Source organism: Marmota marmota, unplaced genomic scaffold (genome assembly GCF_001458135.2).
Source record: "Marmota marmota marmota unplaced genomic scaffold, marMar, whole genome shotgun sequence".
Lineage (NCBI taxonomy): Eukaryota > Metazoa > Chordata > Mammalia > Rodentia > Sciuridae > Marmota > Marmota marmota.
The window spans coordinates 11,062,148-11,086,038 of record NW_026000005.1 but is presented as its reverse complement, the minus strand read 5'-3'; the positions used below and the strand labels follow the sequence as shown (position 1 = coordinate 11,086,038).

Sequence of the window (23,891 nt, the reverse complement as noted above, 5' to 3'; positions counted from 1 at the left end):
TAAATAGATAAATGTTAAGTGTATACATCATTTTTACAAAACAAACACTCTCACATATCTGCCATCAAGGTATAGAACACTATTGGAACCCCCTGAACTTTCCCAGTCATTATTTCCCCCAAGGTAACTGCTACTCTGACTTTGCGGTAGCAAAGGAATTTTAGGGAAACTGTGAAAAAATCATTGTTCAATTGGGATCAACACTAGGAGGAAGAGAAGGGAAAGGAGAAAAGTAAAATTAAGGCGAGGTATAAACTGGACTAAATAGAATCACAACAAATTCTTCCACAGGTCTGCAGGGAGCTCTGAAGCTGGGGTGGTCCTTCACAGTTCTGCCAAACTCTGATGAGGGCCTTTATTTTCAGCCCCAGGGCTAGGAATGTAATCTTGAACTTGGCAGCTCTCTTCAACTAAGGTACTTCCCAGGAAGGCCTTCATTCCTTCAGGAGGATTTTGATAGTATGTTCCATTAGTTCTGCTTTGTATGTACTCTTGTGTGTGTCAATTCCATGTATGTGAGATGAATCTATATTTTTTCATTCCTTTTTAGCCTATCATAATACACTTACTCATTCTACTGCAGTTAAGAACTTAATTAGTTTTCAAGTGCTGGCTGGTCTGAGTAGCAGTGCTATGGACATTCTTGAACACGTCTCTTGATATATATTTACATGCATTTTCATTAAGTATATGCAGAGAAGGGAATCATAGAATAAGTATATAGTTAGCTTTATTAAATCATGCCAAGCATTTTTCTAAAGTAGTTGTGCAAATTTATACTCCCATTAGCAAGTAGAAGAGAATTTTAGTTATTCCAAATTCTCACCAATATTTGATATCAATTGTTAAATTTTAGTCATTCTGGTGGGTGTAGTAGCATCTCTATATAGTATAGGTGCATTATTTCTTATATCTTGTGATATGCTTATTGGCCATTGGAATACTCTCTTTACAAAAGTAAAGAGTCTAGCAGTCATTTCTTAAAAACTGGGCTTTCTGTCTTGTTCTTGTTGATTTGGAGGTTTTTATTTCTTGTGGATACAAGTCCCTTATTACATATTTCTCATTAAATATCTCTCCCATTCTATGGCTCAACTTTTTATTCTCTTATGATTAGAATAAAAATAACCCTAGAGAAATTATAGTATTAACAGCAGTCGTGTCTGGAGTGGAATTTTCCTTCTTCTTCATATTCTCCAGTTCTTTCAGGCACATGTGAAAACATAATGAAAAGAAGGAGGTGTTCAGGAAGGTGCTTATTAAAAAAAAAAAAAAGTAACCCTTGGGAAGAGGATAAGAGAAGAGTTTGGCCCCAACATGCCTGTAATGTCACATATGCCTGTGCAGATCTGCTGGAGACACCTGGTGGACAGTGTTGAGTTGACACCAAATGTGGAAAGTGCTGAATGTGCCACTTTCTTGCCAGGTGACTACTAACACACACCCTGGTTTAGTTATACCTCTGTCATCTCAGTTTACAAACAAATAAAAAGAACCTTCAGTTGGTATGAACCTAGATCCTCAGTGGGTGGGTTTGGGCCTGACTAGCAAATATGACAAAAATTTAGATGGAACAAAAGACAGTAAGATTAGAAGTAGAAATGGAACTAATTCAGGACTGGCTACATAATTTGTGGAGCTCAGTGCATAGTGAAAATGTGGGACCCTTTGTTTTAAAAGCAGGAGGAAAGTTGCCATTAAAGGTACAAAAGTAAAAAGTTTTTCCCATTTTTAAAAAATTTTTCTGTTTTTGTTTTTGTGCTTTTGCTACTTAATGTCATTCTGGGAACAGAGAAATTAAACATTTAAATTATTATCACTCATATTTATATTGTGTAATACAGATAAAGGAGTGTTTAACTTATATATAAAATCATCAAAAAATATACAACTTTTTCCCCTCCCTTTAAATCTTTTCTTTGATTGTTGTTTTTATTTTTGTTTTCGTGGTGCTGGAGATTGAACCCAGGGCTTTGCACATGTACTGGGCTGAGCCACACTCCAGTCCCACAATTCATTTTTCACTGCTCATGCATGTATACATGTTTTGTTGTCAGAACAGTGGAAACACGCTGCAGAAAACTAATTCAACTGTTTTCACTTTACTCCTCCCTCATTTCCACCTGCTTTCTCCACACTGGGTTCACTGGAAAGCAAGGACCAACAAGGAAAGAAGCTCTAAGTAGTCCTAGCTGTCCCTTTCCTTCTGTGCTCCCCTTTCTAGCATATATGATTGTCCTTTATAGAAAAATGACACAAACAGGAAGAGATAGGGTTCCTTGGTTGTCCATGTTTCTTAGGATGCCATTGACTCCCTTTTTTTAATTGTTTTAGTTATCCATGGACATTTATTTATTTATTTGTGCTGCTCAGAATCAAACCCAGTACCTCACACATGCTAGCCAAGCACTCTACACTGAGCCATAACCCCAGCCCCTGCCATTGACTTCTATTTGTTTCAAGCAAATTCTGGTTCTTGAGACTCTTGGTGACTCCACTTAGTCATAAATAGAACTCACTTATAATGTACTTGCTCTGAGTTTCATTGACCCACACACACCACAGGTCTTGGGTGGGGGGGGTGCTCTGAGCCCAATGTGAATGGAATTGCAAGGAGAGGCTCTCCTCTTCTGTATGGTTATAATACAGAGATAATCAAAGTATAATTTCACAAATCACATAATTTGCTGCCATCAAAAGAAATCCTTTTTCTTTTTACATTGTTCAAAGGATGAGAAAAATAATGAGCAAAAATCACTCATATATGTGATCTGATAGATACAACGTAACATTCTGGTGAAGGAGGATTATGCTCTGTGTTCTCATCACAGCAAAACATGTGTCACTCATGCCACATTTGGAATCATTTCAAAGCTTCCTAACACCTCCATCATTGTACCTTTGACTTAACTTAAAAAACACAGGTTTGAAGATAACATTTTTGAGAATTTCAACATGGCCATAGCAGAACATTAGACCAAGCTTGGTGGTCTTCTAAAAGGGGAGCTTTGTACAACTGCCTAGGTCACAAACCCATGAAACCAGGTCAGGAATGGTTTGCTTTGTTTTCTTTTTTCCTTTACTAGGTAAAGGGAGAAAAGTCATGATCATGGCCCTGTTAGGAACACTGAAATACAGCCTAGAAAAGAAAAACTTTGTTTAGAATTACAGGTATTTTATTGGAACCAGAATTTTGACTAGCTTGAGTATCAGATAGAAATAATAAGCAAATAAAACCTTTTAAGAAAGGTGTCAATGACCGAAATAGCTACTTCATTGGACCCTTTTCACAGATCTATTTGCATGCATACCAGGCTTCAAGTTCCTGGATAATCTAAAGGGACATTTGCAGTTGATGAGCATGTTTTCATGATTTTCACCCTCACTACCAAGCCGAACACACGTAGAGCTGTCAGCTATAGATGGGAAAGTTTACAATTTACTGTTTCTACTCCACCTCCCTGCTTTTTAAAAAAAAAATTTATTTTTATTTATTTATTTATTTATTTTTAAAAACTTAGTACTTAGAGGGAAAAAAATGCAAACAAAGCTTGGGACAAAGAAGAGAATTGTTAGAAACTTTTGCTTCTTGTTTCTTCTTTTGGGAAAATAGCAAATACATGCAGATGAATTTTGTCTTTTCTGCCATTTTTGGTAAGGAAGCATTGTTTAAGGCTGGTTACAGTGACACCCTCTAGGCTGCAGATGCAGGAGAAGGGGTGACGGCCAGCTGCTGTGCACTGGACTGAGTGAACAGACTCCTAAAGTGGAATGGCTGAAAAAGGTATGCAAAGCACACAGTTGACGCTAGTTTGTCTGCCTTCTGAGCAGTTGACAGACAGAGGCAGGGGTGTGGCTTGCTAAGAGGAGGCAACAGGCCCAGAGTTGAGTTGCCAGGGCCAAGAATCTCAGAAATTCCTCACAGGTCTCAGGAGAGGAGTAACTGTACTGGCATTTGCCTTCTATTTCCATGATGTGTTTGTTGCCGGGAAGCCCTTTGTCATCTTGAAGGATGTATGTGTTTACGGCACTTTAATTCTTTGGAGGATGAAGTGGATAAGTGCATCATAAGTAGATAAGTGATTGTGGCTATCTATGAGTTGGAATAACCCTACTGGAAGGCTTTGAGTCCTCAGCCATAAGACCAGGGGGGTGTATGATCAGAGGTCAGGCTGAGCCCAGACAGCTCTGTTGCCCTGACTGATAGAACCTGCTAGTTGTCCTCTTATACCTGTTTCCCATCTTCTAGAGATAAGACTTCTGGCTTTTGGCTGGGTACATGGCTCCCAGAAAAGAGACGTTTTCCAATTTCCCTTAGAGCTATGAGTAATCCATGTGACTAGGTTGTGGGATGAAAAATTACCTTCCTTACCCTTCTTTGTCTTTCCTTCTATTTGATGGGAGATGTAGATGCACTTGGGTAGCTCCGAAAAAGGTTATAGTCTGGGGGTAGGGGGAGTAGTGGGATGAAAGAAGCTTGAGGTCCTTAGGGTTGAACACAAACCTCTTCACTTCACTTTTGGAAGATAGAAATTTCTTCTCTCTTAAGCCATTGCTATTTTGGCATTTCTGCCACTCATTGTTAATCCTAATGCTTACCGCAATGGAGTATTACTGCAAACTTATTCTGGCAAGTTCCCTTCTTGACACAAGGGTTATCTTATGGAGTATACACATAGGTTCAGTGTCCTGTATTTTTTAAAAAATTTTTTAAACACATTATAACACAGCAGAAAACCCTTTACAGAATACTCATCCCTTGGCACTTCAAAATATCATACAGCAGTATAGGTATAGCTCAGGGGTAGAGTGCTTGCCTAGCATGCTTATGGCCCTGGTTGGCCCCAGCACTGCAGTAGCAACAACAACGATGTCTCATAGGAGGAGGCTCTAACAAAGGGGTCAGAAGTCAGGGCAAAAGATTGGCCACATACGAGGTACATTAAAAGATAATGCTCTTCAGGTCCCATACTCAATGTAGGAACCAATGCTTAGGAAGAGTTGGGCTGAGTTAGAGGTGATGGTAAAGTGAAAGCAGGTAGCTGGTGCAAAGAATAACAGGTGAAAGGATTGGGTAGACAATGTATTAAAAAGTGAATTGTTGGGCCTGGGGTTATGGCTTAGTTGTAGAGCGCTTGCTTAGCATGTGTGAGGCACTGGGTTCAATTCTCAGCACCACATATAAATAAATAAAATAAAGATCCATTGCCAACTAAAAAGTATTCTTTTAAAATGTGAATTGTTAAAAGTTAATTAATTTAGAGCTTTCAAAAATGTAGGTAAAATATTGTCAGGTGAAAGAGATAGTATTATTCCACAGGAGCCAGGGATATATACTTTGACTCTTATTTTGAATAATACAATGCAGTTGAATATCTAACAGCATTTGGAATATACTGCTCCATATGTTAGCTATTAATATTGTTATTATATTACAATAAAATAATTAAGCCTATTAATAACTTATCTGATTATTGACTAAATCAGGTGTGTTCTTTCTATTTATTTAATGATGCTTTTGTTTTTGATAATTTTTAGGTTGACTACATTAAGCATGAATAATAAAAGCATACTAGCTAATTTAAGAAAGGCCCCAGTAGCACTTCCCTCCTCTGCACAAACTACTGCAACACAGATGAACCTTGAAGACGGTATGCTAAGCGAAATAAACCATTCACAAAAAGGACAAATGTAGGATTCCACCTATGTGAGAGAAGTACCTAAAGTTGTCAAATTCATAGTGACAGAACGTAGAACAGTGGGTATCAGGGACTGGGGTAAAGAGGAAATGGGGAGTTTTATTATGGAGTTTGGGAAGATGAAAAAGTTCTGGAGCGAAGTAGAGTATTTGCTTAACATGCATAAAGCCAGGTCTTGGGTTTGACTCTCAGAATTGGGAGTTGGGAAGGTGGAATAAAGTGAGCAAGGGGGAGAGTGTTTTAGTCTGTTTGGTCTACTATAACAAAATACCATAAACTGGGTAGCTTATAAACAACAAAAATTTCTTTCTCACATCTCTGGAGCCTGGAAATTTCCAGATCAAGGCAGATTCGGTGGAGGATGAGCACCTGCTTTCTGGCTCATATACTGCACCTTCTTCTTGTGTCCTGACATGGTGGAAAGGGTGAGAGGTATTTGTCAGGCCTCTTTTATAAGGGCACTAACCCCATTCATGACGGCATCAGCTTCATGATCTGAGCATTTTCCACAGGCCTCACCTTCTAATACCATCATCTTGGGAGTTAGGATTTCAACATATGAATTTGACAATGGATACAAACATTTAGACCATAGCAGAGTAAGAGCAGTTGACTTCTACTCTGTGGGTAAGTGAGAAGGGTGAATGGTGGGTATTATGGGCTGTGTAAAGAGAGCTGTTGTTACCTGAGAGAGTTGAAGAGCCATTTGGTGGGTTTTGAACAGAACAGAGACATATCTGATACTTTTGAAAAAGATCACTCTGGTTTCTGCCTTGAAAACAAGGTGTATGGTGGCAAGTTAGCAGTTTATCCAAGTGAGGCATAAAAGGGGGGCCTGGAGCAGGGTGAGGGGTAGGCAGATGGTGAGGAGTGGTGGAATTCTGGGTATACTTTGAAATTGGAACCAAGAGGGTTTCCTGAACAATTGTGAGTTTAAGAACAATACATGAAACAACATTTACTTGTATTCCCAGAGACTGAATATGATGTGCAGTTTAGCTCTCATTTTACCACTGTTCGTCAAAGTAACCTGGCAGATTAATCTCTACATCCATTCTCCTGTAAAACCCATGGATAATCACCAAGATACCTGACCTTGTGGCCAAGGGGTTCCTCTCTACAATACCGCCCCACCAACCCTCCACCACTCTTCTTCCCAACAAATGAGTTCTCTCTGAACCAAGAGTTGCTGACTTCCAAAACTCTATATCCTAATTTTACTTTTTACAATTAAAGATGTTAATTAAATATAATATAAAATAATGGAACATGAGTTTAAAAGCAAAGAATTGAAGGTTTGGGTAAGGGTTGACTAAGGTGGAACTTAACAAATTTACCTTATGAGTCAACTGTAAAAATAGAGGGAAAAATTACAAAAATACAGAATGAATATGTCCTCAGATTGCTTTGCAAATATTTTTAAGTTCTTCTTGTAAACAAATTAAAATTAGAAATCCTGCTTACCTGGGTGTGGTTTATGCAAGAGAAACAATGACCTATCAGCAGACACAGGCTCAAGGAAGGGCTGTGGTTTTCTGTCAAAGATTGACAATGAACATATAGTTGTCCCTCAGTATCAGAAGGGGATTCATTCCAGAAACCCCTATGGATGCCCAAATCCACAGAAGCTCAAATCTCATATATAAAACAATGTAGTGTTTGCAAATAATCTATCCATAGCCTAGCATATACTTAATATTTCATATATTTAATATATTCCTAAATTCAATATAAATGCAAGTTACTTATAATACCTAAATTCAATATAATTGATATTTAAATAATTGTTATGCTGTATTGTGTAGGGAATGTTGGCAAGAATACCGGACATATTCAGTACAGATTGAAAATATTTTTTGAATATTGTCTAGAGAACTATGACAAGATTACTGGACATATTCAGTACATAATTTTTTCAAATATTTTCCATCTAAAATTGAATGAATCTTAGACACAGAAGCCACAAATATGGAAGGCTGATTGCGTATAGTAGGTTCTTACAGAATATATTGATTTCCTTTTCTGGTATTGATTCCCTTTTCTCTTCAGCTCTTTTTCCCTTCCAATTCATTGAGGAACTGTCTGGACCTCACTGAAGATGGCTATTCTGCTGTGTGTTCCTGATTATTTACATGCTCTGTCAGTGCTGTTGGAGTCAGCATATGCCCTCCCCACCCCACGTCACTATTTTCTGTTTCCATGCCGATTGCATTTGGGAATGAGGGTTTTTATTTCTAATGAGTTTTGTGAAGAATCAACTGACTTTGACTTCAAATTAACCTTTAAAGTTAGACTATCAGTGACAAGATAAAACTTGACAGCCCACAACCATAGGGCACAATGTCAACTTCTAAAAACCAATCATTAAATAAATCGTTGAATCTGTTATATGCAAAAAAGGTGTTTTACTGAGGAAATGTAATTTCATTTATGTCAAAGGGATACCTGCACTCCCATGTTCACAATGTTTATGATATGGAATCAATTCCTGCACTGGATGGACAAATAAAGAAAATGTGGTGCATATATACACAATGGAATACTATTTGGCCTTTAAAAAGAAGGAAATTCTGTCATTTGCAACAGCGGGGATGAACTTGAAAGATATTATGAAGGCAAATAAGCCAGACACCAGAAAAAAAAAGCCCAATAATCTCACTTATATATGGGATTTAAAAAGGCAACTCATAGAAGCAGATAGTAGGATGGTGGTTACTAGGGTTGGGAATAGTTGGGGTGGGTCATTGGTCAAAAGATAAAAAATTTCAAAGAGATAGTTAATAAAAATGAATTGTATATTTGAAAATTGCTAATGGAGGATATTTTAAGTGTTCTCAACATACACACAAAAATAATGACAATGCAAATATTAATAGCTTGATGTAGTCATTTCAAGATGTATGCATATTCCAAAGCATTATTTTGTACAATATTAAACATATGCAACTATTAGTGTCAATTTTTTTTTTAATTTAGGTCAGAAAAAAAAAAACAACAACAACTTTGGAGGAACATCCTTTGGCCCCCAGAGGGCACACAGTGATCAGCGCCGATTCATTGATTTATTCCCTTTGGTAGGCACTACAGGGTTGGCAGGGCAGCTAACATAGACAAAAACAAAAACCTAATAACCACAGTTCATGTTCATATCAGAGAATAATCAATATGGGAACTGGTACACACAAAGCTATCTCTTGTGTAGTAAATATACAAAAGTCATAGAAATCTCTACTCCATTCCCTTATGCAGAAATGTCTCTCTTGGGTCTCTGTGCATCTATGGTCCTTGCTCTTCTCTCTCAATGACACTTCCCTCCTCTGCACCCTGCCACCTTGCATCTCTCCCACTCACTGTGAGGATTTCTATGTAATTCCTTTTCTCTAATTCCCTCACTGTCTCTGAGCAGGTGGGAGGGGGTCCACAGTGCTCTAGCCTTTCCTTCTCAAGAGAAACGATACTTTTGAAAGTACATGGATTTTGCTACATTTATGGAAATTTACAGTTCTGAATGTTCCACACAGGCAGATTTTGCCTTCAAGACAGGAAACAAAACCCAAGCAAACCCCTCCTGTATTCTCCCTAATATTTCAGTGACCATTCTTCTATAACTTAGAGGTTTAGAGTAGTTCTGCGAATTGAATAGGATTTTTCCTCTTTCTTCAATATTTTATTGAATAAGTTTCAAGCAACATTAACACCATATTCACTGTAAGAATATCATACATCAATTTACTGCATGAATGTCATTAATTTACTGAAATTAACATTATGAACACATAATGGAAAAATATTCCTCAAAAGAGGAAGGCGAATGTTAGCCAACAATAGGACAAAACTATCTTCAAAAGATAGAAATAACAGTTGCAGTTTGGCTTATATGTACTTTGAGGCCAGAGACCTCTATGCCTGTGTCTCCAAAGGAGCTAGGTTTTGGACAAGGAGGCTCAGGAACGTCTCCAGCCGCTTCCTGGATCTGTAAGCAATGAGTCCTCCCTTGTTGGCCCAGCGATCCACCCCAGTGGCACCTTCATTTTCCAGGTGGTACAGCAGCTGGGGCAAATCCAGCCCAGAGTCTGGATGCCTTTCTAAGCATTCTTTCATGTCCACTATTCCCCCGCCCATGGCCCTCAGGATGGCATGAGCAGCACAAGAGTCCCACTTGAACGTGGTGTCTTCTGAAAAGATGTAAATGTCAACGAGGCCTTGGACAACACAGAGGCTCTTGTAACCAGCCCCTGCTGCCCGGAAGATCCTCTCTCCGCACACTCGGGCTAACGCGGCCTTGATGGTCTCCTTCTCACTAGTGCTGATGACTGCTGAAAAAGCCGAGGAGGACTCTGACTCCGGGTTGGAGTTCTCAGTTCGCTTTTCACTGCCATTTCTTTTAGAGATGGCCCGCTCAAGTGAATGGATGTTGGTCCCCATGTAAGAAAGGCCCCAGTAACACTGTCCTTTCCACCTATGGAAGAAAAAGTTCAGTTGATAAAGGCGATTTGCACATTTGTTTTTCATGATTCATATTGCCTTTTATTGTTTTAATAAAATGAAAACAAACAAAAACCCAGTTCATCCTAGCATCATGAGTTTTACCTCCCCTAAGCTTAGAAATAGATCTCAAGTAGCTAATTCATTTTTAAAAGTTACTCTTATGCATGCATCTGCCTGCAGTTATGGCAGAGTTAGGAATGTTTTCACTTTTATGGCTTTATCACATCCATCTAGGACAACACCAAACTATTTGAATTCCAGCCTCCAGAAACACTGCAAACTTTTATGGCCACTTTTGGCATTTAAAGTTCAGTAGGGGAAAAGATGAACAGGTAAATCAATCTTCAAATCTCTTACAGTCTAACATGTTTTTGGTCTTTGGTTACTCCTTTTTATTCTTTGATTTATCAGTTCCATGTTGGCTTCTGACACCAGAAAGATGGGGCTCAAAATGTTACTATTTTGGTCAACAACAATAAGGACAGTACCTTCCATTCATTAGTTCTTAACATATATTCTATGTTGAAAAATTCACTGTTTACAGACCAGGAAATAGAGAATTGGGAAAATAAATAACTTGCTGTGGCCTACCCAGATTGTAAGTGATACAATCTGCATTCAAACCCAGGTGGTCTCACTGCAGAATCTGTGACACTAAGTACTTTGTTGACTACCTCCATTTCTAGGCCATGAGAATGTCTCATCCTGCCCCAATTCTTTTTAATTTCCTAATGACCTTTTAAAGATGACACAAACATACTTTTGGTTTGGAAGAAAGCAAAGGGAAAGGCAAAATATAAAAATTCCAGAGTCGTAAAGAGCAAACTATTCTCACCTGAAGTGACTCAAAATTCAATAAAAATATGTAGTCCTATATAAATGGAAAAAAATGATCTATTTCAATTAAAAAACAACAAGAAAAAAATTTTTAAAAAAAGCCTTAAACTGCTTGTATTTGAAACCTGCCTGCCCTGGAGTCAACCCAAAGCACAGGCCATGAGTCAGAGGTAACTGGTGTCCTGGCCATCCTCTATGCTCTGCTGGAGAGTCTATGGAAAGGGCAGAGAGAGAGGAGGCAGAAAGGGAAGTGATGTTGACAGCATTTATAAGGAGAGATGTCCCAGAGGTAGGTTCTAAGCCTGGCCACAATTGTCAATCTTTTTATTGGATTTTTTTTTTCACATTTTGTTTTAAATTTCTTCTAAAATTATACAAAAGTTCATCTGGCTATATGGTTACAACAGGTGACATATATCTTGGTCCAAAAGTATTAGAAAACAATTTTAGCATCAGTCTAATTTATTTACTTTATGGTACTGGGGATTGAATCCAGGACTTCACACAGGCTAGGTAAGTGCTATACCACTGATCTATATCCTTGGCCCTTTAAAAATTTTTTATTTTGTGGCAGTGTCTTGCTAACTTGTGACCCTCCTGTCTCAGCCTCCCTAGTAACTAAGGTGACAGGTGCATGCCACTGTGCCTAGCTAGCAGCACCATTCTATTAATCTGGTTCTGAGTACCTTCTAGAAATGTAGAACAGGGTTGCAATATCCCAAATGTAGACCTATGATATTTCTAAGATAATATTTCTTTTAAAATTTCTATTTTGTACTTGGGCCAAATAAAATCATGCCAAATGCAGGACTAAAAGTAGAAAGAACTGTCTTTGTTTTAATTTTTTTTGTAGTTGTAGATAAACAAATAAAACAAAGGCATGTTGTCTATCTTTATGTGGAGCTAAGGATTGAACCCAGGGCCTCACACGTGCTAGTTAAATGCTCTGCTACTGAGCTACAGCCCCAGCCCAAATAGAAAGAACTTTAATTCAAACTTGCAGACTTTTAGTGGAAACACCAAAATGTATCATGGGAATATCGTGTAAGGATAATCCTGACTGTAAGCAAAGCTGAGGGAATAAATTCCAAAGACTGTACTAGACCATAAATGTTCATCTTTTTACCTGAGAGTGTTTAGGTCTTGTGACACAAAAGGTTGATTGATGACTCCCATGAGAGGCACTCCTGTGTGTATGTCATAGACACCAATTAAAATAGTGACACACTGAAGTCCAGAGGGGAATATTCCTTGATTGGATTGAATGTCAGCAGAACCTTTAATATACTGATAAGTTGAATCTGGAAAATTAAGTAAGTGTGTTAAGGTTCACATAAAGATTATTTAGAAGATAATGCTGAATACATCTATAAATTTTGCTCTGTATAATTTCTCTTTTCTTCTAATTGGCTGTAGCAGGTTTTAACTTTTGGATGTCACTTGTATCAAATTGTTACTTGGCCTCCTACATTTCATTCTTAAGCTGCTTATGTTTCATTCTCCTGGCTAGTGAGAATGAAGGAGAGCACCTGTCTATAATTCCTGCAGCATCTAGTATAGCACTTTACAAATATTTGTCACAGATGGAAAGCATTTAAAAGTTAACAACTCAGAATAATGGTGAGGTTATTTTAGAATTGTTATTAATCAGAGGACTAGTACAATGAGAGATGGAAAAGTCTTCTTCCAGCAATATGCCAGAGGCAGAATTATCTATTATTGTTAATATTATTTGGTTCCTCAAGTTCCAAGGAGGAAAGACAATGATGGTGGCATAAAAAGGAAGAAATTAATGATGTTCCTGTGAAAAAGAAGTGGAAGAGCTGTTTCCTCTTCAGAGATATGAGAGCTGCCTGCCAGCATCTGGGGGGTTAGCACCCAGCTAAGGGTGAGACTGGCAGAAGATGCAGAGAGCTAGAGAATAGAATCAAGAACCAAGAAATAACCAGGTGTGATGGTGCATGCCTGTAACCCCAGGGACTCAGGAGGCTGAGGCTGAGGCTGAGGCAGAAGGATCGCAAATTCATAGCCAGCCTCAGTAACTCAGCAAGCCCCTAAGTAACTTAGTGAGACCCCATCTCAAAATAAAAAAAAAAATTAAAAAAGGACTGGGGATGTGGCTCAGTTAGGTGCCCCTGGGTTGAATTCCTGGTACCAAAACCATAACAAAAACAAGAAACAGGAGATCCTTGTCCTTCAGAAATCATAATTGATGTAGTTTATCCTTAAGTAATCAAAGATTTTGGGAAAGACTTCATTTCCACATACAATCCATTGACTGAATGTTATGTAGTTCTCTGATTAAACCACTATTTCTCTAATTTCTCCCTCTCCTTTCTCCCCTCTCCCTCTCCCTCTCCTCTTCCTTGATGAGGTCACACAATGTTGTCCAGGCTGGTCTAGAACTCCTTGGATCAAGTCATCCTCTTGCTTCAGTCTCCCCGATGGTTAGGACTAAAGCATGCACCACCAAGCCCAGACAATTAAATCCATTTTTATAACACTGGAAAGGGTGGAGGAGTTTGTCTGCTTAGTAAAATGTATTGGGTGGAATATCACAGGGAGGTGGGAAAAAAATAGGATGGGGGGCACAATACCTGGAGCTTGGTATTAGTGGCATCACTGAAGATAAGGACCACATTTTTAAAACTATGAGCTATAGATTATCTTCCTACCACAATAAACTGATGGTTCATGAGACACATTGACTATTATGCTTGATCAATACTGTTTTTGATTGTTGATTTGTTTAGTAATCAATGGTTAAGAACTGCAAACTTTTATTTAAGACCCTGGATTTTGCTTATTCTGCTCCCACCAAAAAATCTGAAGATCTGGCCTGTACTCCCATACGGCCACAATCTGTTGGAGCTAAGCACTCTTTAAGTAACATGTGTTCTCAATTGTTATAACTGCTATCACTTCATGTTCTCACTTATTTACCAGTCTGGCCCTTCTGTGGGCCTGTGTAGTACATACACACACCTGTTATAGACTTGTGTATAAAGGTACATATGTACATAGCTATATGTATATATACACATATCTATAACATAACACATCATAATGTACCTCAACTCTTCACTTAGCATTTTGAAACTTAAAAATTTTAAATCTTCTAGGAGAATTAAACTATACTTTCAATAATTTTTATTTTCCAAGCCAAAAAAAAAAGAAAGAAAGAAAGAAAAAGGATTGTACACAAGAACAAATACACAGGTAACAGAGCAAACATACTCTCCTATACTTACCTATGGGATCCACCCAAATTCCCATAAGGTCCTGTGGAATGTTGATCACTATGGAATCCAGAGCTGCATCAGCAAAGGTGACATCCTGATGGACAACCTTGGCTAGTGCTTCAGATGCTGATTTGTTACCATTAAGGACTTTGCTAAGAAGCTGGGCTGTTTCTTCCTCTGTCGAACACAGCTTTATGATAATCTTTTCCCCTAGAAAGGACAAACTAAAACCATTATATCTTGAGAGTTTTGGTGGAGAAAGAACAGAGAGGTAGGGGAAAGAGAGAGAAGGAGGGAGGAGGCTGCAAAACCCATGCACCTGTATTAGGTAAGGTCAACATATCCATGCCCGTGGTTCCTAAGCCTGATGACCACCAGAATCACGTAGGGAGCTTCACAAAGTCATGATGCCCAGTGGCCTCATGTCCTTAATCTCAGGGTAGGATACAGGAATTGAAAGACTGACTCCCCAGGAAAACATCCACATGGACACAATTTTGTGTCAATTTTAAGGGGGTTCACAGACCAGTTAAAAATCCTTTAATCCTTGATAATTGATCCTTTTTTTTTTGGTCTTTTTTAAATTTAATTTTTTACAAAGGCAATTTAATAGTACAAGAAGAGACCTCAATGGAGAAAACAAGAAACTCATTTAAAAAATTAAGAAAACATGGCACTTTTAGATATATAGACACATATTCCTCACAACCCTATCTGATTTAAGGACCAGCAGATTCTGTTATCACCCAGGAGCTTGTCAGAAATTCAGAACCTCTCTGGGTGTGGAGGCTGAGACAGAAGGATTACAAATTCAATGCTAGCCTCAGCAATTGAGCAAGATCCTGTCTCAAAATAAAAAAAAATAAAAAGGGCTGGGAGTGTAGTTCAGTGGTAGGGCACCCTTGGGTTCAATACTGAATACCATAAAAAAAAAAAAAAGAAAGAAAGAAAAAACAGAACCTGAGGCCTTCCACCAGACCAGCCCTACTGGATTTGAACAAGATACTCATTTGATGATATAATCAGTAAAGTTGGGGAAGCACAGTATGAATGTATTTACAATGATGACTTTTTTTTTTTTTTGGTGGTGGTGGTGATTGAACACAGGGACTCACACATGCTAGGTAAACACTCTACCCCTACCTATACCCCCAGCCCATAATGACGACTTTGCATCAGCAAGAAACACTTAAATTTAAATTCAAATTCAATTAAACTATTAAAGTTGAGGAATAACAGTGCTAATAAGTGCCACACACTGAACACTACCTTTGGGCTTACTAAAAGTTACAGGATCATTCAAATGAGTAAATTATACCATATCACTCCTTTGCTTAAAACAGGCTAGTGAATCCCCATCACACTTTGAGGGCAACCTGAATTCCTGCCAAGATTGCATCCTGCCTGAAATCACACTATCCACCACAGTCTCTCCTCTTCCCTGCTCTACATTTCTTTGCCCTTTTAACAAACAGGAAAGTAGATGTGGAATGGTTTTGTGTTCCTATAATTCTGGATAAATCATGTATCGAAATAACTTTGTAAAGTAGTCAAATGTAGGATTTTTAATGAGGAATTCTTATGAGTTAATCATAGGAGTTATTTTTAACCTTCAGCTAGTTCTCTCTTCCTACTGAATGTCTATTATGGTTTAGATAGGTGGTGTCCCCTGAAAGCTCATGTGTGAGATAATGCAAGAATTTTCAGAGGCAAAAGGAACAGATTGTGAGAGATATAACCTATGTCACTGGATTAATCCACTGATAAAAATACACTGGGTGGTAAAGGTGGGCAGGTAGGGTGTGGCTGGAGGAAGTAGGTCACTGGGAGCCTTCTGCTGTGATGTTTTGCCTCACCTGGGTCCCAGAGCTGTGGAGTCAGCTGTCTATGGAGCCAGGCTTCTGAAACCATAGCCAAAATAAACTTCCTACTCTACCTTGTTCTTGCCATGTCTTTTGATCACAGCGACAAAAAAAAAAGCTGACTAAAACAGTATTATAGAACCAAGGACATTTTAATATATTGCTCGTGTAGGAGACTTAAAAAGATTATCAGACGCTAATCCAGAAACTCATGTTCTTCCTTTATAAATGTGTTTCTCAATATTTGACTATCTGTCCCATGATCAACGTATAAGATTCACTATTTTAGTCTTTTAATATTAAACAAACAAAAATCCCAAACAAACTAAAAATGAAAAATTTCTCTGAAAATAATCAGAGATTATGATATTTTCCCCTAAACTGCCATAGAACATGGAGGTCACTGAAGGGGAATCTGCCCATAGGAAACTACATAAATAAGACTAAAATCTTGGCATTGGCCTGCTCTGATATCTCCAGCAATTCTGGAGTCTGAAGCAGAAGGCTCACTTAAACCCAGGGGTTCCAGACCAGTCTGGGCAACATATCAAGATAGGACTCTGAGATTCTGTCTCAAGCAAACTAAAAACAAACAAACAAAAAAACAGGTGGAACTAAGTTACTTCAAGTACCTTTACAGAAGTTCTGAGACCTTGAGAAATGATGGCTCAAGATCACCCAGGATTTCAGGGTCAAGGGCTCCCAGGGAGCCCTTGGGACTTAGACCTGAAATTGGACTTAGACCTGAAATTGTCTGTACATACATGTAGCTGTGCATCTTTCTGGGGGCATCATTTTTTTTTTTTTTTTGATACCAGGGGTTAAACTCAGGGGAACTCAACTATTGAGCCACATCTCCCACCCTATTTTGTATTTTATTTAGAGACAGGGTCTCACTGAGTTGTTTAGCGCCTCGCCTTGATGAGGCTGGCTTTGAATCTGAGATCCTCCTGTGTAAGCTTCCTGAGCTACTGGGATTATAGGCATACATTACCACGCCCGGCTCTAGGGGCATTGATAACCTCCACTAAGTTCCCAACGGACCATAGAATTTTCCCAAAAGGTAATTTTATTAATTATTTAAATGCTACAGATTTATATTTAAAATGATGCATGGTCATGGTAAATTATTCTAAGAGATCACATCTCTCTCTTAATTTAAATAGCATGATATTATGAGGTAGAGATTGAATGAAGCTTTACATTCAAATATATAATACTGTTGACATTGAAAGGTTTCCAAACATCCACTTATTTCATGGTGTAAGTTGGAGATCAGAATACTGTATGATAACTAAGTTACAAAAATACATTAAGATTCTCATACTTACCCAAATCATTAGTAAATTCATTGGATTCTTCTCCAAAAATATTTTTTTCCAAGCCTGGAAACTGAATGATTCAGAATATGATAAAAAGCAAAACAACAACTAAAACCTACACACGTTCAGTTCCCAATAGATTTCCATCTTACATTTCAAGTTAAACACAATTACATCTGAATTTCAGAAATTTCCAAATGTATAAACCAAATCAAGTATAAAAAATGACACTAGCTTGGTCAGGTGCTTAGTTCTCTAATATTTTCCTGTCCCTTTGCCTCTCTAAATCCAAATCGTGGTTGAAGTCTGGTTTTCTTATGTCTTGTTATCCTACTGTAGAAAGGCCCTAAAGCTAGGATGCTTGCAAAGGAGGTACTGTAACTATCATCTTAAACAGCACCCTAGTACCTTATAAAAGTTAATATTATTGATCAAGTGCCTGAAATTATTGAGACTAGATAGAAGAGATAGGAGGGTAATGTTAGATTTTGTTTTTCATTTTCAAATATGTTTCTGCTCCTGTTAGAAATACCGTTAGTTTTCAGGCTAGGAAGATATAGGAAGGAAGGAGGGGGGGTGGTGTAGAACTTTATTGACTGATAATTTGTGCATCAATATAAAGTGAGTAAATGGAGTCAAGTAAGAATCTTCTCTCATCTCTGTACGATTAGGAAACTTTCAAATATATTTTTCTTCTGACCCTCAGTAGTGAGAATAACTTTTCTCAAAATATTTGCTGAAGCATGCCTATAATTCTCAGGAGGCTGAGACAGGAGGATGGCAAGTTCAAAGTCAGTCTCAGCAACTTAGTGTGACCCAAAGCAACTTAGCAAGACCTTGTCTCACAAAAAAAAAAAAAAGAACACTGATGTGGTTCACTCGTAGAGAGCCCTAGGTTCAATCCCCAGTATAAAAAAAATTAAAATTAAAAAATAAAAATTGCCTTGTGATATGCATGATGTTCTTAGGGAACAAAAGTAAGGAGATGCTTTAAATACTTAAGCCCAGTCATCCGCAGATGGCCAAAAGCTTTAATAATGCCCAGAACCACTTGGAGGTTTATTTTTTTGTTTATTTTGCTTTTGCTTTTTGTTGTTGTTGTTTTGTTTTTTTCTGTTTTGAAAGATGGTACAAGCCAATGAGGGCTGGCAACCATCCTATTCTTTAAGGATGGAAGCTCAGTCTCCAAGCCTGCTTAAACATCTGTTTCTGAGGGACCAAGGCATAAGGGTCATGAAATAAAAATATTTCATATAATTGAAAAGGAAAACTATTTGTTCATAAGTTCTGACATTTACTTCATGAATGAATGACTGCCTGAACTTGTTATAATGCTCTGTGGAAAATATTAGTTCATAAACATACCTAATCCAGTTGCTCAACCATCATTTGTACTCAATTTATCTTGAGCAGTAATAAACAAAAATAAGTTTGCTTCATTTATTTTATCTAAGCCAGATATAACAGATATTACAGGGTATAAGAAAATCAAAGTTGGCAGAAATTTCGTGGGGTCATTGATTCTTATCACCTGCCTGTGGTTAAGATTTCACTTAAATGATGCCCCATATTTTAAGCATTTCTTAGAAAATATTCCAATAATTTAAAATGTTTTATGTCACAAAGTTCTATCCTCCCCCAAGCTAAACAGAATTATTAGATTATCATTTAAAAGGCAATATTACTATTGAACATAGACATTGGAAGTTGGGTGCAGTGGCACACACCTGTAATCATAGTGGCTCCAGAGGCTGTGGCAGGAGGATCATGAGTTCAAAGTGAGCCTCACCTACTTAGCGAGGCCCCAAGTAAAATATTAAAAAGGGTGGGGATGTGGCTCAGTGGTTAAGTGTCCCTGAGTTCAATCTCTGTTACCAGAAAAAGAAAAAAGAAAAAGGATGTAGACTCTGGAGCCAGTTTGCCTGTGTTCAAAAACTTGACTTGCCATTCATTTTCTGTGTAACCTTAGGCAAGTTACTTAAGCTCTCTGTGGTCCCTTTTTTCATTCACTACATTGGGATAATTGCTCTTAAGCCATAAAATTGTTACAAGAGCTAAATAAGTTACCCTTCTCAAAGCCCTTAAAATAATGCCTGTCACACACTTAGCATTTATAAGTGTCTGTTATCATCATTAGTATTATCTCTACTACTACTATTACTACTACTGCTACCACTACTACTATTACCACTTCTACTTATGAATACTGTTTTGTGATTCAGCTCAAGATACCCAGAATCATAATCACTGTTAGTTATGACAATGTTTTTCTAGTAGTAGAACAAAGGAAGACTTCATTGAGCTACAAACCCCATAACCAAGGCAAATATTAGATACATGAGTAAGTCCAAAAGATGAGACTTACTATACCAAGTTTAAAAGTAAACCAAAACACAGGCTACAAAACAATGTGCTTTCATTTCTGATGAGATGAATGATAGGAGTCACGTGCACACATACACAAAGAAAGGAAACATTCTAATAATATTTAGCAAAACATAGTTGTGGTTTTTTCTAGTTGCAGGGTTAAGAGAGCTCAATTTTGTTTGTGTTTCAGAGAACATGTATTATTCACTAAGAAGAAACTCATTAATAAAAGAAAGGTTTTTGTGATTATTATTTTCTTTTCTGTACTTTAAAGATTTTCTGCAGTGAACATTTTTTTTCAGCATTATAATCCTATCAAGGGACAGGGGAACCCAAGATATTTATTGAATCCAAGATGCTAATATTCTGAAAAGGAATAAAAGTCATGCTATTCTATGGTGGTGGGGGAGCCACAGAGGCAAGTATTTACAATTACCTTGGCCATGACCTTTCTTACCTTGTTCTCCATATTCTGTTTTATAACTTCCTGCACCAGTACATCAGCCAGGGTCTTGAAATCAACTGTGAACTTCTTGTTCTTTTCTCCCTCCTTCTTTTCTTCAATGAGCAGCTGGAAGAGAGCTTCCTGCTGCCTGCATGCCCGGGCGATGTTGGCAGCTTTCTCTGAGACACGGAGCAGTTCCTGGAGGATCTCTGACATTTCTGAACTTTGGTTTTCAGTGGCAGCTTCTGGTGGAATCGGCTCCCACTCTCTGGGCTGTCAGCTGTAAAGTGCAAGAATGTGAAAGAGAAAGCAGTTCAGAGAGTGATGTCAGGGTGCCTCACACTACCAGCCACTTGGCAGGCAGTCAACCTGGTCAGCATTGCTGAACAGCTAGTATATAACATAATCACAGCCTCAGAGTGGAAGGCTGTACCTATAAGCTGAAATTTAAAACTTAGTGTTTAAAATCTTGAAAAAAAATGATTGCATTCTCAAAAATACATTATACAAAGAACTGAATTATCAGTCTGAGAAAAATCCTTGAATGAGAATCTATATTATCTTTACAGAGTCCCACACAGACAGGTAGACAGAGCACAGTGTTAAAGGAAAGCCAGATTCTTGCAATGACCCTAGTCTGATCACAGAGACTCAGCAGTAGGACTAAAGCAGTATTCTTTTTCTCACCCTGAAGGAAGAAGAGAGAAGTAGGACAGACTTATGCTCTCAGTTCCAGGGCAACTTTCTCAAGTATTAAGTAGCAAGGCAGCAAGCATTGTTGTGTCCTGCAAGACTCTAAGGCCACTGCTGGGCTAGCAGCACAAGCCATCTCCTAGCCAACTTATCCCTGCCCCATTAAAAAAAAAAAAAATCCTATTATCTGTAGACTCCTCTTACCAACTGAAAGTCTAAACAGCAAAACATTGAGACTTGCAACTTGTTGGAACTTGAAAAATCCTGGCTTCTAAAGTTTCAGGCTACTACGCCTTGATCTATCTCTTGGGCCTATCTTGCAATTAGAGAAAATTTTTCACCCCTTAATAGTAGCTACCTCGTATTAAAAGCTTGAATAAGTCCCAGTTTCTTTTTGTAGGAATTATTATGAGGATTTCCTTCCCTGTTCTACAGTTTGAGAAACGGAAGCTTCGGGAGGTGAAGTCACTTCTTCAGGGTTACAAAAGACTAACTGTACAGGGCTCTGCAGTGGTCATACTGACACTTGGGCTCTTTATCATCATAGGAGACAGTTTCCTTCATAGAAAGAAATTTCCTGAATGGACTCCCAGAGACTGAAAATTAGAACAAATATAAAGATATTATTGCAACAGGGTTAACTGTGAATTGTCACAGTTAGTTCATCTTAAGTTTGCAAACAAAATATGTTCTCATCGTTGTAAGATTATGGGTTAACCAGCATGAGAAAATGTGTCCAACCTAGACAGTAATAAAAGAGCAGTGGATAAAACAATGAGACATCTTCTTTCTGGTTTTATATGTTTTAAAGTTAACATTCACCCTTGGAGAAGGCACTGATGCACGCATGCTCACAAACAAGCAGGTGTCCAGAGGGCAATCGACAGAAGGGTATCAAGCTCCCTACAGAAGACAGCACTTTTTTAGTCTGTAACTCCAATCTTTCCTTAATTTGGGTTAAGGAAATGAGTTGAGTTAAAGTATTTCTGCACACAGTAAGTTAATATTATTTGCAATAAGAAAAAGTTGAAAATAATATTCAGCATTGGTAAAATATCAGATAAAATACTATGAGGCCAGAAAAATCATGTTTATGAGGAATACTGAATAATGTGGAAATGTGCTAATGCTACAGTGTCAAATGGAAAACCATCTATGATTATATGTAGAGTAACAGTATATTATCAATATTTGTTTACACTGAAAGAGTGAGAAAGAAGAGAGAATAGTAGGTGGTGGTTGAATGATAGTTTTTGCTGAATAGTGAATTGCATATGACTTTTTTTCATTAGGCTTTTGTATAATTTTCAAATATTCTGTAGTAAACATATAATGCTTTTATAATAAGCAATGACATTTAAAGTATCTTAAGGTAACTGTCCAAATAAAACACAACAACACTTTGTGGTAACAACACAAAAAGCTCCTAGGAGGTAGAGAGATGTATTTAAAACTAAAAAACATCTTCCAACTTTAAATGTTTTTTTCTTTCAGGAATGAATGATATGTTGGAAGATTCACTTCAGTTGACTTGAACCTACACATTAAGAAAAAGAGTTTCATTAGTAAGCTAAGGCACTTTTGAGAAATAATTTTATGGCATATATGACATGTATATGGCACAAATTAAAATGATGTATAATAAACACATGGAAATATGCATACATATTCCCAGTATATCATAAGCCCTGAGAGATAAATTATAATTTCTTAATAAATATTTTGCAGTTATATAAGTTAAGGAACAAGAACCAAAGAAGCAACAGTATCCAATTAACTTTTTATCTTAAAAGGATGAAGATGTTAAGGAGTCCAATTTGCAAGCTTTCAAGATAAACAATATCAGAACTGGCTATTATACTCAACTTTGTTAAAACCAATCAATATTTTTCTGAAAAGATGCACTGTACCAACTACACCGTTAGGTAGCCTCTGACACATTTCCTGCCCCCAGGAATTGAGTTCTTCCTCTTTGGACCCGACCTTTATTTCCTCAGTGACTGTTGTTCCCACCTGAGCAGTTGCTGCTTAGCAAGCCCGGCCACTTGACCAATGGGGGAGAACTATCAGCCACAGACTGTAGTCCTGTAATGAATAGATTACATATTTTATAAATTCTTAGCATAATAATCATGTTTTTCAAGTCCAAAGATATCCCAAAGTTCAACCTTAACCACTGTTTATTCCGAACTGAGGGATCACTATATTTTGTCAAACTCCAAGAGGAACTATCCAGGTTCAGGTTGACACTACACTTTCTCCAGTCATCTGAACCAACCTAGCACTTCTTCAGATATTTTTCCTTCTCTAGTTCCCCAGCTTTCTCTCTCTCTCTCTCTCAAAAAAAAAAAAAATTATATATATATCCTACAGCCCCAACACAAGACTTTCCAGGTAACCAATACAGTGATGCATGCTTGTAGTCCCCACTCCCACTACTTGGGAGCCTGAAGCATGAGGATCACTTGAGCACAGGCATTTGAGACCAGATAGATGACATAACAAGACCCTGTCCCAAAACATAAAAAAAAAAAAGACTTACTAATTTGCACAGCTGACCTACTACTTTCTGATTAAACAAACCATTTCTTCCAATCAAATCAAATCATCCTACTATACTTCTCTGTAAGCTGTTTCCTCATAGCTCTCTCCATCTATTCTCAATTCAGTTCATGCAAGCAAGAAGGGAGCCCTGGAGGGGAAAAAAAAAAAAAAAAGAAAAGAAAGAAAGAAAAAGGAAGAAGGGAACACTGAACAATTCATCCTGACCTTGAATACTTGAGATTGTCTATAGAGAAATTGAGGACCACATCCAATACAGGATTTCTCCAGCTTTACATGGAAATTATCTTTGAGATGATTTTAAAAAGAAAGGTTTTCACTTTACACACTTATTTTGGCCGTCATTTCAAGAGTGGCAGGTATCCTGGTGGAAA

At 37.8% G+C, this 23,891-nt stretch overlaps 1 protein-coding gene across 5 annotated transcripts in view; it reads right to left on the bottom strand.

The window, feature by feature from the left end:
* Nucleotides 1–9,353: 9,353 nt before the first annotated feature.
* Inpp1 (inositol polyphosphate-1-phosphatase) overlaps nucleotides 9,354–23,891 on the bottom strand; it is a 33,204-nt gene continuing 18,666 nt past the window's right edge. For 3 of the 5 annotated variants that reach the window (XM_015481153.2, XM_048808180.1, XM_015481154.2), the window contains exons 2-6: nucleotides 20,275–20,542; nucleotides 17,460–17,520; nucleotides 14,276–14,476; nucleotides 12,151–12,325; nucleotides 9,354–10,158 (exon numbers count right to left, since the gene is read on the bottom strand). In XM_015481153.2, the coding sequence (XP_015336639.1) occupies nucleotides 9,600–10,158; nucleotides 12,151–12,325; nucleotides 14,276–14,476; nucleotides 17,460–17,520; nucleotides 20,275–20,478 (1,200 nt within the window). In that variant the 5' untranslated portion in view covers nucleotides 20,479–20,542 and the 3' untranslated portion in view covers nucleotides 9,354–9,599. Of the gene's footprint in view, nucleotides 10,159–12,150; nucleotides 12,326–14,275; nucleotides 14,477–17,459; nucleotides 17,521–20,274; nucleotides 20,543–20,949; nucleotides 20,972–21,313; nucleotides 22,497–23,891 lie in introns of those variants that run through there. The other 2 variants (XM_048808181.1, XM_048808182.1) reach the window with 2 other exon arrangements.